The following is an 18,719-nucleotide window of genomic DNA, read 5'->3' as shown; positions in this document are numbered from 1 at the left end:
TTTAAAATGAAAATAAACTATTCTGTGAACATTTCTGTGAAACTGTGTACGTTTTCAAGATGTGTGTCTACATGTCATTTTAAAAACAATGCCGATATTGGAGTAAACCTATTTTGGGTTAAAACAAGTAACTGAGTAAGGGAAGGCATAATGATAAACTTTCAAGCTGAGTTTGAAAAAGACATCCGATTACCACTTTACATTTATAACGGTTGGTTTTATTATAGCTAATAAAGAAATCATTGATGAGATAGAAATGGTGCCGCGTTGACTTACTAGTCGGAACTAGGAAACTCTAGAATTTCCGACTTCGTTGAACGCGGCACGTGCATAACTACAAACATTTAGCAAGCCAGAAATGTCAGTTTCCTAGATCCGACTACCATTTGAACGCAGCATAAATGCATGTCTCTCGTCTGCCCCTGCAAACTGGTCAGCATACGCGTGATCCAGTCCCTCATCTGATTGGTCAAGTAGGCGGGCCTTCTGACTTTGGCAACGACTACAATATTCGTACCGCGCATCAACATATATTGTAGTAGTCCTCGCGTTCTTTTGTAAAACCAATTATAAATAGACCTGAGAGAATTGAAGAGAGGTTTCGCGGCCATACTAGAATCTTGATGTGAGTGTTACGCGTAATTTTATTCTGAAGACGCCATTTTTTAGAGCGGCTGGTTGGATCGCACGTTAGCACACTCCCTCCCTCTTCCCACTCACTCGCTTTCTCTCCCTCTCCAGTGCGCACACACATACGCATTATCTGCTAATCCAACTCTTTATTAAAGCCTATTTATGTTTCATCTGAAATGTGGTCAGACGGGTGTGACGCAATTGCGGAGCCACCAGAGCAATGCAGAGGCCAAATCATGCGCTGTACCGCATCGCCGTGCGCTTCTCAAATTTTGTAACAAAGCGGAGGGCTCTGTATAGCTCCGCATTGACATGATTGGTTGAGGGTAGGTCCAGTATAAACACTAACTCACTTCCTTGACAAATTCCTTCACAATAGCTCTGCTCAGCTAAGCACAAGAAGTATGAAAGCCCTGATGTCTGCGGAGGCTGCATCGTAGTAAATTCTATACGGCCACCTCAGATGCAGACTGACCATGTACAGCCTTTAGTCATATACACAGAGACCATTCTCAGACAGAATACAGTGTAGCACAGGCCAAAAGGGTACATTTGGGAGCAATGCAAGATACATTTCGATTAAAGAGTGCAGATATATGCAGGGTTGGGCGGATTACATGAAAAATGTAACCGTTACTGATTACGGTTAAACAAAAAATAAAGTAATCAGTACCGTAAAACTTTGGATTACTCATAATGAGTAACGTAATCCGATTACTTTTGGATTACTTTCACTTCTAAAGGCATATTTGAAAACGTTTTTGAAAACGTGCAACTCTATGGAATCTAGATGACTGTCTGATTGACCAGTGGGCTAGGTGCAAAACGTTTTATTCAAATGTTTTGAATAAGAAATGTGTATAAATATAGACTTAAATTCAGAGCGGTCTGTCATGTACCAATGCAGATAGAAACAACGGAGACAAAAACAAACATTAGCCAACATGTTAACCTAAATACTATACCATCTGCTAGTTCATACATATTAAAGGAAATTCCATTAGCCCATTGTTGAAATAGTCCCAAAATGTTTTGCTTGTCATCAATCAAGTTGTCAAGATATGTAACTTTCAAAATACAGAAATCATCCCCGTATGATGCATTTTGTAATCATGGGATTGCTTCTCTTTCTCACGGGTAACCTCTTAACAAGTCTTCATCCCATTCCCTTAATTTCTCTATCTATAACATCCTTCAGCCTTGCCCCCCTATGAACTCCCCTCTTCCCCCGAATAAAAAAAAAGTCCTAAAAACTAGAACTGAGTCAATTACATCTCAATTTCAATCAGTACAGGGATTGAAATGCTCTCCTATTATATGGACATATACCATGTCTATTTCAACAACTCACAGGAATTGAAATGTTCACAGCTGTGCTCACTTATAACTGTCCAGAACTCCAATTGAAGCTTGTAACACACACACACACACACTCTTCATGAATGCCCCTTTTTAAAATGTCCTTCCCTCCTTTTCACTGGGTGTCCTCAGTATTCGCAGTAATCTCAGTATTGTCAGATGGGTCAAGAGGTGCTGATGGCGCCCCCCTGTGGAAAAAAGATAGAAAGAAAAAAAACGAGAAATAGGTTGTGACATGAATGAAAGATGCAGACAGACCAGTGATCTAAAGTACTTTAAAGTAAAGTACCCCTTAATTTGTTTTTTTGGGGGGGTGTCTGTACTTTACTATTTATATTTTTGGCAACTTTTACTTCACTACATTCCTAAAGAAAATAAATTTACTTTTTACTCCATACATTTTCCCTGACACCCAAAAGTACTTGTTACATTTTGATAGGAAAATGGTCCAATTCACATGAGAGAACATCCCTGGTCATCCCTACTGCCTCTGACATCGCAGACTCACTAAACACAAATGCTTTGTTTGTAAATTATGTCTGAGTGTTGTAGTGTGCCCCTGGCTATCCATCAATAAACATTTTTTAAATTGTGCAGTCTGGTTTGCTTAATATGAGGAATTTGAAATGATTTTTACTTTTGATACTTAAGTACATTTTAGCAATTCCATTTACTTTTCATACTTAAGTATATTTAAAACTAAATACTTTCAGACTCAATTAGTATTTTACTGGGTGACTTTTACTTGTCATTTTCTATTAAGGTATCTTTACTTTTACTCAAATATGTCAATTGGGTACTTTTTCCACCACTGAGACAGACACACAGTTGACAGACATGCATATTACACATAGTACACAAACCTGGAATACATTCACGCACAGTACACATTCTTAAACTATGGTGGCACATACATACACACCAGTGGAGGCTGCTGAGGGGAGGATGGCTCAATAATGGCTGGAACGGAGTAAATGGAATGGCACCAAACACATAGAAACCATGTGTTTGATACCCATTCCACTCATTCTGCTCCAGCCATTACCATGAGCCCGGCCTCCCTAATTATGGTGCCACCAACCTCCTGTGATACACACACACAGGCCTACCCAGAGTAAGGTGGCGGGGGCGCGTCATGCTGCCCACTGCGGGTCAGGGCTTCGCCGTAGGAGGGCAGACCTGGAGCGATGATCCCAGCCAGAGGCACTGTCTCTGGGGCAGGCTGGCCATCCACAACCATCCTCACTGGAGCACTGAAACAGATGACAGAAAAGTCATACTAGCTTAGGCTACACACAAGTAATGTTGCCCACACACACAACAAATTATGGGAAGACTCAGGGTCCATTGCTTATTTCTGAAATATTGTTGCTGCTATGTAGGGCTATCCGGGATTACATAGGCCTATTTTATCATGTTGCTACTACCTTATATATGCTACTGTAATTCAAAAATAATAAAATACAATGTACTTTATCATATATGTTGCTACAATGTAGGGCTACCAGGGATTACATAGGCCTACTTTATCATATGAAATTTGCTGACAGGTAGGGCAACCAGGCAATAGATGCCTTAGGTTAGGTAGGCTATACTATACAGACTTACACTCTAAGATCGGATACACTAACATACATAGACACAACACACACACTCAATCTTACCTGCCTGCCGTTCTACCAGCTTGTTTCTTGTAACAGTAGCAGCCCAGCACCGTGGCTATGACAGTAGACCCAAGAACAGCCAAGATTCCTGCCACTAGACCCGACACATCCACTCTGGGAGCTGTACCTAAAGAACCAACACAATAAATACATTTGCAATGTACGTTATATTAATATTATAGCCTGTGCGATGATAAATCATCAATGCTAGCATCATCCATAGAAAAACATGAGGACAGTAGTGAGAATGATTTACATTGACATAGTATAGGTTTATAAAGCCCCCCCCAAAAAATATCTTACTGTGACTGCTGGAATATGTGTTCCAAAATACATTCTGGGGAAAATAGAAAATTAAATTAGTCAATTAATTGAACAAGCTTACAGTATTCTTAATGTGTGTAAATAAAACATAATTTCCAACAGACTTTCATGAAAGGTACCAACACATTCACAGCTCCCTTCCCTCACCGTTTGGTCTGTGTCCTCAAACACCTCCCTGGCCTCCTCGTAGGTGCACACCTCCTCTATGCACTCCCTCTCAAGGCTGTCTGGCGTCACCAGCTCCAGGTCCCATTTGTTCCAGAGCAGCGAGCGAGACAGGTACGAGGACGCAGACTGTTGTCCCAGGAACACTGGACCCAGAAAGAGAGAGAAAAGGAGAGACAGACAGCGTGCGAGAGACAGAGAGGGAATAAGACAGACCGAGAGAGAGTGGATATTCATGGGCATGAGATTGAGGTTGATATAATCGCATTGGTGTCAGAGATAGAGGCAGAGCCTCTTTCTCACACACACACTAGCAATCATTTATCACAAGTCTGACCTCGACAGACAAGAGAAAAGTCAGTATTGAAAAGTCAGTATTGAATGGATAACCTCACAATCAGATAGAAATAGAAAGAGTGAAGCAAAAGAACAATTGCCTAACATAGTGGTTCCCAAACTTTTGCACTCTTCTATCATTGGGGAACACCCCTTGCCCTACACTGTCCATGACACAAACTGGTCACACCCCTCTTGTTGGAGGAGAGAATTTTGCACGTTTCAAACTTATTTCCTGCAATTCTATACATTTTTACATGGGGTGGTGACTTTTTGGACATTTTAAAGCACATTCTTGCAATTCTACACATTTTGCGATGTCTTGTATGTGTTCATGTGATAACTGAGTGACAAACATTACAACAAAATCAATGGGCTAAAAAAACGTTTCTGACAAGTTATAAATAGCGCTCTAAAGGTCTGCAATGACTGATATGACAATAGGAAAATTGCTGATTCACTATCCAATCACAAAATTGCACATTGTGCATCCTACCATTACAACTTTCAAGAGAAGTTGAAAGCCCAACATAGTTCCTTAATGCCTCACAGCTTGGGAACCACTGGCCTAATATGACCCTACATGAAAATAAGGTGAACAGACACATTCTCTCCCTCTCAGTGCTAGTGTGCACACTTCAGAGTGTAAGGACAAACAGACTCAGTGGCATGTATTCATGGATGCCAAGGGAAGACAGGCTTCCCCCCCAAAAAATTGACTAAATAAATAAATAACATTAAATAATTAATCTTTAGTCTCTCTGTGTTTCATAATTTTCCTTCAATTTGCAAGAAGAGGCTGAATGTATGTCATCGGAGAAAGCATCAGAAACAGTGCTCCTTTGTCTCTATATGTGATGCCCATCTATTTGATGATGTCGGGTCAAAAAGAGTATGACATTGTTGCCGCCCGTAGCATTGAAAGTAAGGGAAGCCAGCAAACATTTGGCCTCCCTTGAAAAAAAATGATGTATAAAACAATAGCAAATTAGCGCTAAACTAAACTGAGTGAGCTCAACTGTGAATGGTCCTGGCACACAAAAAAAAGTGTCAAGGGAAGCCAGTTTGGATTTGGCTTCACACCAATCAGACAGAAAAATGTGAATTGTTGTCATTGTCCTCCGGTGGCTAGCTAGCTAAAATTGGCCCTTTCCTAACTTACCCATGGATGGAGAAAGGGATTTGGACTTGTGGTTTTACTTCATTCTCCGTACTGGCCAATGATTATAACAGAGATTCTGATCCAACTATAAATTCATACATTGTGCCCCTGGTCCGAGAGGATGAAAGTTCAATACCTGGCTAGATGTAGTAGGCTAATGTTAACTAGCTCGCTCATTGTTGCCCATGAAGTTAGCGAGCAAGCATTTTAGCCAGGTAGCCTAGAACAACAAAAACTAAAAGACACACACACACACACACACACACACACACACACACACACACACACACACACACACACACACACACACACACACACACACACACACACACACACACACACACACACAGAGAGAGAGAGAAATCAGAACCATGGACAGCCACATCATATTTAGCTTACGTTGATTGAACTAAATTGTTTTTTGTTATCTTTTAGTTGTCACTGTATTAGACTAAGTATAGGTGATTTGATGATGTTGAAATGTTGAAGTTGAAAGGGTGCTGGAATAGTGGAGGCAGCTCCTGCTTCTTTGCAACTTGCGGTAACTGTCCGTGGTTCTAAATCAATAGTTGTTTTGTAGTCAGAAAATGTCGGAAACATTAACTTACTTGACGATGCTGTAGGTCATGTAACTGTTTGTTACATGCAATATGCTTTGTGGACTTCAGACAGAGGTTACTCTCCGGTTTGTGATGAAACAAAGGTGTGGTTGAATTTATTCTGCCACTGTCTCGGCCTTAGGCCTATATATCACGGTGGCAAGGCATATGAACTAACAGGTTATACAGCAAACAACTCAATTATCACAACACATAGGTTGTAATATGGATTTTTTTTGTCCTGGCTTGGCTTCCCCAGGGATTTTACCCACACACCGCTACTCAACAGATGTGTGCTTACCTTCATTGTGGCTGTAGACAACTCTGGCCCAAGCCAGGGGGAGCAGCGACAGCATGCCAATACATATCTCTGCCAAGCCTGGCATTTCTCAAGCAGGAGGGACAACTGCAACAAAATGTATTTATTAATTATTGCTCAAAATAAATATCCAATACTCAACACATTATTCAGTGATTTTTTTTATGTAAAAAGGGCACCCACACACACCCACACACAACAGAAAAAGGTGATACTGAAAATCAGCCATTTTGTTTGACTATGTCGCCCTCTAGAGGCGCAGGTTTTAGAACGTTTCTATGTAACAAAATGTAATCACATAGGAACAAATACCTACATTGTAGCCCTACTTATAGTAGGTAGGCCTACTGTCTTGTAAATAATAAGGAATATAAAGAAATCACATTTTATTTTTCTATTTTAACAAAATATTTGTTCGGTTGCATTGGGAAAAGAGAAAGCACAATTAACGATAATTAATTAGCATAGCTGTAGTCATATCGATAATAAACAAATGGCCAGTGATTCCAGCCCAATAGTTTTGGTCGAAAATAATTGATCGTTTAACCTAATTCATTAAAACAAGAAAATATTATCCTTACCTTGTGTCCTCGGTGTTTCTGCCTCGAAAATTGTGAAAAACGGAATATTTAATTAATCCTCTATTTACAACTCGCTCACCCAGGCTTTCCTTAACTTAAACAATTACTATGAGCTATTATATACTAATGCAATTGTTGATATTCTAAAAAAGAAACTGTGCTAATTTACGACAGGCAAAACATCTACCCAAATGTACCTGTTAGGCAAACACACTGCCAAAACGTCACTAGACATACCTGTTTTACAACATGCCTTATGCTCATGGGGGTGTGTTGGCAGAAAGAGGGAGTTTACTGAAATCGTGTGCATGTCGGTGTGTGAAAGAGAGGAAGAGAGATCAACCAGGATCCTGGGTACACATATCCCACATGCAAACAGTTGCTATCAAATCACCTTAGCCTAGTAAGTGCCATGATAAAACTAGAATTTTCTGTAAATTAAAACGTTACAGATTTGTTATGTTACGACATTCAATACTATGCTATAGCCACAGGCAGGGGGCTAAGGTGAGGAATGTATGACCCCTGGGCCCTGTCATTGAAACAGGAGCCTTATCGTCCATTCATGGGTATGATGGTAAAATAGATAACCCTTAGAGCAGTGGACTTTGGTATTGTATACTTAATACTTAGATGTTGACTTATATAAATTACAAGCAATATAGACAGCATACATGGTTAATTTTTGACATTTACCTCTGCTTGATCACATTTATCAATAAAAGCGGCCCCTAAATGTTATAAGCTGCTCATCAACAGTAACATTGGGCCCAGGGTTGTAAAACAGGGGAAGGCGGTCCACCCACTTGTCCCACACTGACCTGATTGCAGCGAGCTTGTATCTCTGCCGCCGAGCTGGTCCGGTGTCTCGGTTATCGAAGCAGATAATCCTGGAAATAATGTGGAAGTTTTCCAGAGACATTGTTGCACAGAAAAGTTCTCTGCCAGTTTCTGCATCCCACAGGGATTCTGTGGATTCCCCATTGGATCTGAAAACACCAGCAAGGATAAGAACCCCAAAGTATGCATGTAAATAGCCCATCTCCTTTCATCTCTTTCCAAAAACATGCCTTCCCTCCATATTAGTGCAGTCCAGAATGATTTTCTGGATGGTGTCTGACAGTTCAAAAGAAGATTATGTCCTGCACACGAGTAACCGCCATCCGCATCGGCCCTGGTTGCATCCTTATCACATTGGCAGCCATGCGGGTGGCTCATTCCTTGGGCAAAAAGACCATTCAATTTCACAATTTTTTGACATCCATATTTTTCCTCCTGCAGGCTGCTGATGAGCTGGTCGGCTGGCTGAGGGTCAATCTCATCCTCTCCTTCCAACTCACTGTCAGACTCCAAATTGACAGAGACAAGATCCTCATATTTCTGAAAATTCTTCATCTTCCAAAGTGGAAGACACTCTTTCCACGCTAGTCTCTCTCTCTCTCTCTCTCTCTCTCTCTCTCTCTCTCTCTCTCTCTCTCTCTCTCTCTCTCTCTCTCTCTCTCTCTCTCTCTCTCTCTCTCTCTCTCTCTCTCTCTCTCTCTCTCTCTCTCTCTCTCTCTCTCTCTCTCTCTCTCTCTCTCTCTCTCTCTCTCTCTCTCTCTCTCTCTCTCTCTCTCTCTCTCTCTCTCTCTCTCTCTCTCTCTCTCTCTCTCTCTCTCTCTCTCAAATGATTTCTAAGGCCCTCTGAACAGAGATTATTTTTGCCATGCTGATGTAACAGGGTTATATTGGTGATTCCCCTTGCCACTTTATTGTTAAGCCAATGGGGTTTTGGTTTTATTTTTGTCTTGCCTTCACCTACTCAACATGGCATCTTATTGGCTGGTTTGCGTGGCTTGCTTACGAGGGAGGATGTTTCAGTTAGAATCGTCCCAGTGAACATGCGCCAAACCAGCGGTAAATTGTTGGTTGCAAAGCACTGTAAGTCAAAAGTGATTTTTATACTCCCAGGTGATGATTTTAATGTACAATTTATATCACTTTGTTTGTAAATGTTATTCGAACATCACACATAAGATGCAGCGTTTTTTGGTGAATAATGGTTGTGCATTTTGTTGTAGAGAATTTCAGCTAATACTAGCTAGCAACTTACTGTGTGTGGTGGAGGGGGTTTGTATATTTTGTACAGTGCGTGAGTGCAGAGTTGGATGGTGAGCCGTGCATTGCATGACGTGCAATTTGGTGCTGTTCCTATCAGGTACATTGTTAAAGATATTATATTGTATATTGTAATTGTATTATTTTGGTATAATTTTGTGCTGTTCCTATCAGAATAAAGCTCCATGACTGGTGTTACAAGTTGGAGTTCGTATCGATGATTGATTGTACACAACGCAAGAAGAGTACTGTTACAGTGGTGCCGTGACCGTTCTTCTGGATCGGATCATCCTTCGCTGGATTTCCATCTCAGAACTTCGCCGTGGTTGCCGTTGAAGAATCAGATAAGACGTTGCTGATGCAGTTTATGGCAATATCGCATTTCGCCACAAGAGGGCGCTACTGCGACGTTTTACTATCGAAATGGATGATTTCTCTGGTTGAGACTTTCTTCACAGATAAACGATAACTTTTGTGTTACTTGTTTATTTGCAATTCTAACGTATATAAGTAGGGTGAGTTTTACCAGTGTACTAGATATAGGTTAGATTTTGACGAGGTAAAAAAAAATATATATATATATATATTTCCATTTTTATTAATGTGTTGATTTCCCATTGTTAAGATGGAAGGTGTTGGGAGAGGTAGGGATTTCCTGACATTTAATCTGTCACCATCTGTTGGTAGGGGTTCAGCCAAAATTTCCGGTTGCTTCTACACCTATGCCTAAACTGGAGGGTTTTGATGATAGTTTATCCATGGAAACGCCCAAGGATGTGTATGAAAGAGTTTTGCCAAATACAGGGAGTGGGGAGGTCTCCATGAATTTCATAGCAGACATAGTACAGCAGATTGGTCATTCCATTGGGGAGAACATTGCCTCCTGTTTGGAGTCAAAGGCAATTGTTGGACATGTTGGGGACAATGTTATGGGGAATGCATGCAGCTCTAGGGGTATGGATGTGTCAGGCCTGAACCTGGTATTGAAGTCTGATATCAGGGAACCAGTGTACTTTCGGGGGGATGGCTCTGAAACGTGCACAGTGCATGAGTGGGAGGATATGGTCATGGTTTACATGCGTAAGAGGGGCGTATCTGGGATGGACCAAGCAGATGAGGTTATGGGTAGGCTTATGGGAAGGGCCCACGTTGATTTATCTAAAGGCCCGAGTCCCATCTTTGACATATTGAAACAACATTTTAGTGACACTGCTTTTTCAAGCATGCCCCTCGCTGACTTTTATGCCACATTACCTCTGACTGATGAACAACCATTCGACTATTGGCTCAGACTGAACAGGGCTATGGAGGTTGCTGAAGATTGTCTAAAGAGACAGAACAAAAGTGTTGAAGACCCATCTCGTGAGCTCACAGTCATGTTCATCAGACATTGCCCTAACGCTGAACTGCCGCTTATCTTTAAGTGCAAGCCATTACAGCAGTGGACCGCTGCAGATGTTCATGAGAGGTTGGATGAATACAGGAGGGAGCAGAGGTACTCTCACTGATCTAAGGTGACCCCAGCCATCGCAACAATGAAGCAGGAAGTTGGTGCTGTCATGCCAATCACCATGCCTGCTGTGAGTCCCCACATGGAAGTGCATAATGTGTTGCCTCCCCCAGCCCAGACTATTCAGGGCTCAGCTGAGCCGATGGAACGTATCCTTGCAATGCTGGAGCGTGTGCTGGAGCAGATGCCACAACAGTCGGACCGTAAGTTCCAAAAAGGGAATAGGAGCAAATTGAAGTCTAATGGGCCATGTGATGTGTGCAGGGATGCTGGACATGATACTCACTTTCACTGCAGGGCCAATCACCTCTGCTTTCTTTGTCATGTAGCTGGCCACGCACGCTCTCAGTGCCCCAAGACCGCAGCTCTGAGCACAGCTGGTGGAGTCCCTACAGTAATCACTGCTCAGCTCCCGGGAAACTAGTAGGCCTGCATGTAGAAGGGGAGAGTGTTGGGCCTTTTGTAGAGTCCCCATCGGTGAGAGCTGTTGATTTGGAGTCTGTATATAAGTGTTTGTGACGAAATGGAGACTGAGAAGAGTATCATAATGCAGAACACACAGACTTTCCCCATATGATGATTTATTCTATGGCAAGGTGTTAATTGGAGAAGTAGAAGTGAGAGCTATGCTTGACAGTGGGTCCATGGCTTATACCTTGAGCTCTAGGGTCTTACCTGAACTGTTGCATGCAGGAGTGTTGAAAAGTCCATCATTGAGTCCTACAGAGGTAGTCTTGGTTGGTTGTGGTGGGTTGAAGACGAGGCCTTTGGGAGTATGTGAGCTGGAGATGGAGGTGTACGGCTGTAGAGTTGCCGTGCCTACACTGGTGGTTGAAGGCCAGAGTGATGAGCTCATCTTGGGCAGCAATCTCCTAAAGCACTTGATTCGCCACCTGAAGACTAATGGAGATCTCTGGAAGAGGGTTTATACTCCTGTGTGTGACGGGGGTGAGGAGAGCAAGCTAATCAACATGATGGCTAATGTGGAGAGATGGAGAGACAGTGAAGTTCCTGACAAAGTTGGAACTGGAATCCTCATCTCTCCCAAGTGGACATTCTCTCTTTCTCCCCTGACCCATCTGTCTATCTCCTCATTTGAATTCCATGCTGTCACAGTTACCAGCCCTTTCAAGCTTAACATCCTTATCATTTATCGCCCTCCAGGTTCCCTTGGAGAGTTCATCAATGAGCTTGACGCCTTGATAAGTTCCTTTCCTGAGGATGGCTCACCTCTCACAGTTCTGGGTGACTTTAACCTCCCCACGTCTACCTTTGACTCATTCCTCTCTGCCTCCTTCTTTCCACTCCTCTCCTCCTTTGACCTCACCCTCTCACCTTCCCCCCCTACTCACAAGGCAGGCAATACGCTTGACCTCATCTTTACTAGATGCTGTTCTTCCACTAATCTCATTGCAACTCCCCTCCAAGTCTCCGACCACTACCTTGTATCCTTTTCCCTCTCGCTCTCATCCAACACTTCTCACTCTGCCCCTACTCAGATGGTATTGCGCCGTCCCAACCTTCGCTCTCTCTCTCCCGCTACTCTCTCCTCTTCCATCCTATCATCTCTTCCCTCTGCTCAAACCTTCTCCAACCTATCTCCTGATTCTGCCTCCTCAACCCTCCTCTCCTCCCTCTCTGCATCCTTTGATTTCCTCTGTCCCCTATCCTCCAGGCCGGCTCGGTCCTCCCCTCCTGCTCCGTGGCTCGACGACTCACTGCGAGCTCACAGAACAGGGCTCCGGGCAGCCGAGCGGAAATGGAGGAAAACTCGCCTCCCTGCGGACCTGGCATCCTTTCACTCCCTCCTCTCTACATTTTCCTCTTCTGTCTCTGCTGCTAAAGCCACTTTCTACCACTCTAAACTCCAAGCATCTGCCTCTAACCCTAGGAAGCTCTTTGCTACCTTCTCCTCCCTCCTGAATCCTCCTTCCCCCCCCCCTCCTCCCTCTCTGAGGATGACTTCGTCAACCATTTTGAAAAGAAGGTTGACGACATCCGATCCTCGTTTGCTAAGTCAAACGACACCGCTGGTCCTGCTCACACTGCCCTACCCTGTGCTTTGACCTCTTTCTCCCCTCTCTCTCCAGATGAAATCTCGCGTCTTGTGACGGCCGGCCGCCCAACAACCTGCCCACTTGACCCTATCCCCTCCTCTCTTCTCCAGACCATTTCCGGAGACCTTCTCCCCTACCTCACCTCGCTCATCAACTCATCCTTGACCGCTGGCTACGTCCCTTCCGTCTTCAAGAGAGCGAGAGTTGCACCCCTTCTGAAAAAAACCTACACTCGATCCCTCCGATGTCAACAACTGCAGACCAGTATCCCTTCTTTCCTTTCTCTCCAAAACTCTTGAACGTGCCGTCCTTGGCCAGCTCTCTTGCTATCTCTCTCAGAATGACCTTCTTGATCCTAATCAGTCAGGTTTCAAGACTGGGCATTCAACTGAGACTGCTCTTCTCTGTGTCACGGAGGCTCTCCGCACTGCTAAAGCTAACTCTCTCTCCTCTGCTCTCATCCTTCTAGACCTATCTGCTGCCTTTGATACCGTGAACCATCAGATCCTCCTCTCCACCCTCTCCGAGCTGGGCATCTCCGGCGCGGCCCACGCTTGGATTGCGTCCTACCTGACAGGTCGCTCCTACCAGGTGGCGTGGCGAGAATCTGTCTCCGCACCACGTGCTCTCACCACTGGTGTCCCCCAGGGCTCTGTTCTAGGCCCACTCCTATTCTCGCTATACACCAAGTCACTTGGCTCTGTCATATCCTCACATGGTCTCTCATATCATTGCTATGCAGATGACACACAATTAATCTTCTCCTTTCCCCCTTCTGACAACCAGGTGGCGAATCGCATCTCTGCATGTCTGGCAGACATATCATTGTGGATGACGGATCACCACCTCAAGCTGAACCTCGGCAAGACGGAGCTGCTCTTCCTCCTGGGGAAGGACTGCCCGTTCCATGATCTCGCCATCACGGTTGACAACTCCCTTGTGTCCTCCTCCCAGAGTGCTAAGAGCCTCGGCGTGACCCTGGACAACACCCTGTCGTTCTCCACTAACATCAAGGCGGTGACCCGATCTTGTAGGTTCATGCTCTACAACATTCGCAGAATACGACCCTGCCTCACACAGGAAGCGGCGCAGGTCCTAATCCAGGCACTTGTCATCTCCCGTCTGGATTACTGCAACTCGTTGTTGGCTGGGCTCCCTGCCTGTGCCATTAACCTGTTAGGGCTAGGGGGCAGTATTGACACGGCTGGATAAAAAACATACCCGATTTAATCTGGTTACCACTCCTACCCAGTAACTAGAATATGCATATACTTATTACATATGGATAGAAAACACCCTAAAGTTTCTAAAACTGTTTGAATGGTGTCTGTGAGTATAACAGAACTCAAATGGCAGGTCAAAACCTGAGAGATTCCTTTACAGGAAGTGGCCTGTCTGACCATTTCTTGAACTTCTTTTCCATCTCTATCTTTTACTAAGGATCTCTGCTCTAACGTGACACTTCCTACGTCGTCCATAGGCGCTCAGAGCCCGGGAAAAAACAGAATGTCGTCATCCCAGCCCCAGGCTGAAACACATTATCGCCTTTCTCAAGTGGCCGATCAAGGGACTCTGGGCTTATGCGCGTGACCCGACCGCCCCCGCCTTTGTGATTTTTTCCTCTGTTTGCTGAAAAGGAGATTCCCTGTCGGAATATTATCGCTTTTCTACGAGAAAAATGGCGTAAAAATTGATTTTAAACAGCGGTTGACATGCTTCGAAGTACGGTAATGGAATATTTAGAATTTTTTGGTCACGAATTGCGCCATGCGCACGACCCTTCTTTACCATTTCGGATAGTGTCTGGAACGCACGAACAAAACGCCGCTATTCGGATATAACGATGGATTATTTTGGACCAAACCAACATTTGTTATTGAAGTAGCAGTCCTGGGAGTGCATTCTGACGAAGACAACAAAAGGTAATCAAACTTTTATAATAGTAAATATGATTATGGTGAGTGCTAAACTTGCCGGGTGTCTAAATAGCTAGCCCGTGATGCCTGGGCTATGAACTTAGAATATTGCAAAATGTGCTTTCACCAAAAAGCTATTTTAAAATCGGACATATCGAGTGCATAGAGGAGGTCTGTATCTATAATTCTTAAAATTATTTATGCTTTTTGTGAACGTTTATAGTGAGTAATTTAGTAAAATGTTAGCGAATTCCCCGGAAGTTTGCGGGGGGTATGCTAGTTCTGAACGTCACATGCTAATGTAAAAAGCTGGTTTTTGATATAAATATGAACTTGATTGAACAAAACATGCATGTATTGTATAACATAATGTCCTAGGGTTGTCATCTGATGAAGATCATCAAAGGTGAGTGCTGCATTTAGCTGTCTTCTGGGTTTTGGTGACATTATATGCTAGCTTGAAAAATGGGTGTCTGATTATTTCTGGCTTGGTACTCTGCTGACATAATCTAATGTTTTGCTTTCGTTGTAAAGCCTTTTTGAAATCGGACAGTGTGGTTAGATTAACGAGAGTCTTGTCTTTAACCTCTCTAGGCTAGGCGGGACGAATTCGTCCCACCTACGTAACAGCCACTGCTATCCTGTGGCGCGATTTTCAAAACCTTAAAAATCCTATTACTTCAATTTCTCAAACATATGACTATTTTACAGCCATTTAAAGACAAGACTCTCGTTAATCTAACCACACTGTCCGATTTCAAAAAGGCTTTACAACGAAAGCAAAACATTAGATTATGTCAGCAGAGTACCAAGCCAGAAATAATCAGACACCCATTTTTCAAGCCAGCATATAATGTCACCAAAACCCAGAAGACAGCTAAATGCAGCACTCACCTTTGATGATCTTCATCAGATGACAACCCTAGGACATTATGTTATACAATACATGCATGTTTTGTTCAATCAAGTTCATATTTATATCAAAAACCAGCTTTTTACATTAGCATGTGACGTTCAGAACTAGCATACCCCGCAAACTTCCGGGAATTCGCTAACATTTTACTAAATTACTCACGATAAACGTTCACAAAAAGCATAACAATTATTTTAAGAATTATAGATACAGACCTCCTCTATGCACTCGATATGTCCGATTTTAAAATAGCTTTTTGGTGAAAGCACATTTTGCAATATTCTAAGTACATAGCCCAGGCATCACGGGCTCGCTTATTTAGACACCCGGCAAGTTTAGCACTCACCATAATCATATTTACTATTATAAAAGTTTCATTACCTTTTGTTGTCTTCGTCAGAATACACACCCAGGACTGCTACTTCAATAACAAATGTTGGTTTGGTCCAAAATAATCCATCGTTATATCCGAATAGCGGCGTTTGTTCGTATGCGTTCAGACACTATCCGAAATAGTAAAGAAGTGTCACGCGCATGGCGCAATTCGTGACAATAAAATTCTAAGTATTCCATTACCGTACTCGAAGCATGTCAACCGCTGTTTAAAATCAATTTTTACGACATTTTTCTCGTAGAAAAGCGATAATATTCCGACAGGGAATCTCCTTTTCGGCAAACAGAGGAAAAAATCCCAAAGGCGGGGGCGGTCGAGGTCACGCGCATAAGCCAGTGTCTCTTGATCGGCCACTTGAGAAAGGCGATAATGTGTTTCAGCCTGGGGCTGGAATGACGACATTCTGTTTTTTCCGGGCTCTGAGAGCCTATGGAAGACGTGGGAAGTGTCACGTTAGAGCAGAGATCCTTAGTAAATGATAGAGATGGAAAAGAAGTTCAACAAATGGTCAGACAGGCCACTTCCTGTAAAGGAATCTCTCAGGTTTTGACCTGCCATTTGAGTTCTGTTATACTCACAGACACCATTCAAACAGTTTTAGAAAATGTAGGGTGTTTTCTATCCATATGTAATAAGTATATGCATATTCTAGTTACTGGGTAGGAGTGGTAACCAGATTAAATCGGGTATGTTTTTTATCCAGCCGTGTCAATGCTGCCCCCTAGCCCTAACAGGTTAAATAGCTGTAAAATAGTCATATGTTTGAGAAATTGAAGTAATAGGATTTTTAAGGTTTTGAAAATCGCGCCACAGGCTTCAAGTGGCTGTTACGTAGGTGGGACGAATTCATCCCGCCTAGCCCATAGAGGTTAAACCCCTACAACTCATCCAGAACGCCGCAGCCCGTCTGGTGTTCAACCTTCCCAAGTTCTCTCACGTCACCCCGCTCCTCCGCTCTCTCCACTGGCTTCCAGTCGAAGCTCGCATCCGCTACAAGACCATGGTGCTTGCCTACGGAGCTGTGAGGGGAACGGCACCTCCGTACCTTCAGGCTCTGATCAGGCCCTACACCCAAACAAGGGCACTGCGTTCATCCACCTCTGGCCTGCTCGCCTCCCTACCTCTGAGGAAGCACAGCTCCCGCTCAGCCCAGTCAAAACTGTTCGCTGCTCTGGCACCCCAATGGTGGAACAAGCTCCCTCACGACGCCAGGACAGCGGAGTCAATCACCACCTTCCGGAGACACCCGAAACCCCACCTCTTTAAGGAATACCTGGGATAGGATAAAGTAATCCTTCTAACCCCCCCTTAAAAGATTTAGATGCACTATTGTAAAGTGGTTGTTCCACTGGATATTATAAGGTGAATGCACCAATTTGTAAGTCGCTCTGGATAAGAGCGTCTGCTAAATGACTTAAATGTAAATGTACTAAAAGGGGCTGTGACTCTAGAGCCTATGCAGGAGCACTTAGTCTGGGGCAGACTACGAAACACTCAGAATCTATCAGCTGGCAGTGCTGTTCTCATTGAGCCCAGCAGTTCAAGGTCAACACCAAGGTCAATCCTGGTAGGGAGGACAGTAGCTCTATTGAGGGGGGGATGGGTGGCTCCCTGTTAGAGTGATAAACCCTTCTCAGAAGACACTGACATTGAGACGAAACGCCACTCTAGCCGATGTCTTTCCTTGCATGGCTCTGGAGGACTTTGACTCTTCGTGTGTGAATGATGATTCATCAGCAGCTTTTCAGCAGCAAGTGCAGAGAACGGCTGATATACTCACTGACTGCCAAGATGACTTGACACTGACTGATGACGGTTCCAGCCAACTTCACGATACTGACGGACCTGACAGTTCAAGCATTCCTGAGGTCTTACGTGACTTAGGTTTGACTGATATTGATGTCGACTCCTGTCAAGTGTCTCCTGCTGGTAAGAAGAAAATCATCCAGCTCATAGCTGAGTACCAGTCCATTTTTTCCAGGCACAAGTTGGATTGTGGAAAAGCTTATGGATGTCTTCACCGCATTCAACTGAGTGATGAGAAACCCTTTCGGATGCCCTACCGACGCCTTTCACCAAATCATTATGAGAAGCTCAAGCAAGCATTGAATGAGATGGAAGAACGTGAAATCATAAGGAAGTCTAGTAGTGAGTTCGCATCTCCCCTTGTCCTTGTATGGAAGAAGTCTGGAGACCTGAGATTCTACTGATTTTCGTTTGCTCAATGCTCGCACCATCAAAGACGCACACCCACTCCCTCACCAGGCTGACGCGCTGGCTGCTTTAGGTGGAAATGCCTTTTTCTCGACAATGGACCTTACCTCTGGCTACTACAATGTGGAAGTGCATGAGGATGACCGGAGATTCACAGCTTTTACGTCGCCATTTGGATTGTATGAATACAATCGTATGCCACAGGGGTTATGTAATAGTCCTGCAACCTTTATGAGGATGATGCTAAACATCTTTGGGGATCAGAACTTTCTTAGCCTGCTGTGTTACTTTGACGATGTCTTGGTCTATGCGCCCACTGAAGATCTGGCTATACAGCGCCTGGAAATGGTTTTTGAACGTCTCAAGGCTCACAACCTGAAGTTGGTGCCAAAAAAGTGTAACTTTCTGTAGAGGTCTGTGAGGTTTCTGGGGCATATCATTAGTGCGGATGGTGTAGCTACAGACCCTGAGAAGGT

The 18,719-nt window shown here is 43.7% G+C and overlaps 1 protein-coding gene across 2 annotated transcripts; it reads right to left on the bottom strand.

Annotated features, from left to right (window-relative positions):
• Positions 1-1,448: 1,448 nt before the first annotated feature.
• Positions 1,449-7,395, bottom strand: prrg2 (proline rich Gla (G-carboxyglutamic acid) 2). 2 transcript variants are annotated; one of them, XM_014192254.2, is made up of 7 exons: positions 7,143-7,395; positions 6,544-6,648; positions 4,128-4,291; positions 3,960-3,993; positions 3,657-3,792; positions 3,102-3,245; positions 1,449-2,180 (listed from the first exon to the last, which is right to left on the bottom strand). In XM_014192254.2, exons 2-7 carry the CDS (start codon positions 6,626-6,628, stop codon positions 2,108-2,110), a joined length of 636 nt encoding a protein of 211 aa, XP_014047729.1. In that variant the 5' UTR covers positions 6,629-6,648; positions 7,143-7,395; the 3' UTR covers positions 1,449-2,107. The 2 variants fall into 2 exon arrangements, with proteins under 2 accessions (XP_014047729.1, XP_014047730.1); XM_014192255.2 differs by having other exon boundaries at positions 3,657-3,783.
• Between the last annotated feature and the right edge of the window lie 11,324 nt (positions 7,396-18,719).

Source organism: Salmo salar, chromosome ssa03 (genome assembly GCF_905237065.1).
Source record: "Salmo salar chromosome ssa03, Ssal_v3.1, whole genome shotgun sequence".
Classification (NCBI taxonomy): Eukaryota; Metazoa; Chordata; class Actinopteri; order Salmoniformes; family Salmonidae; genus Salmo; species Salmo salar.
The sequence above is the reverse complement of the archived record's forward strand: the minus strand, read 5'-3'. Positions and strand labels throughout refer to the sequence as shown.

Excerpts from the sequence above, each read along its gene's own strand:
- prrg2 (XM_014192254.2), bottom strand. The coding sequence starts at position 6,628 with ATGCCAGGCTTGGCAGAGATATGTATTGGCATGCTGTCGCTGCTCCCC. Across the intron at positions 3,994-4,127 it reads TTGAGGACACAGACCAAACG|AATGTATTTTGGAACACATA; the intron begins GTGAGGGAAGGG and ends TATTTTCCCCAG. Across the intron at positions 3,246-3,656 it reads GCTGGTAGAACGGCAGGCAG|TGCTCCAGTGAGGATGGTTG; the intron begins GTAAGATTGAGT and ends CATCTGTTTCAG.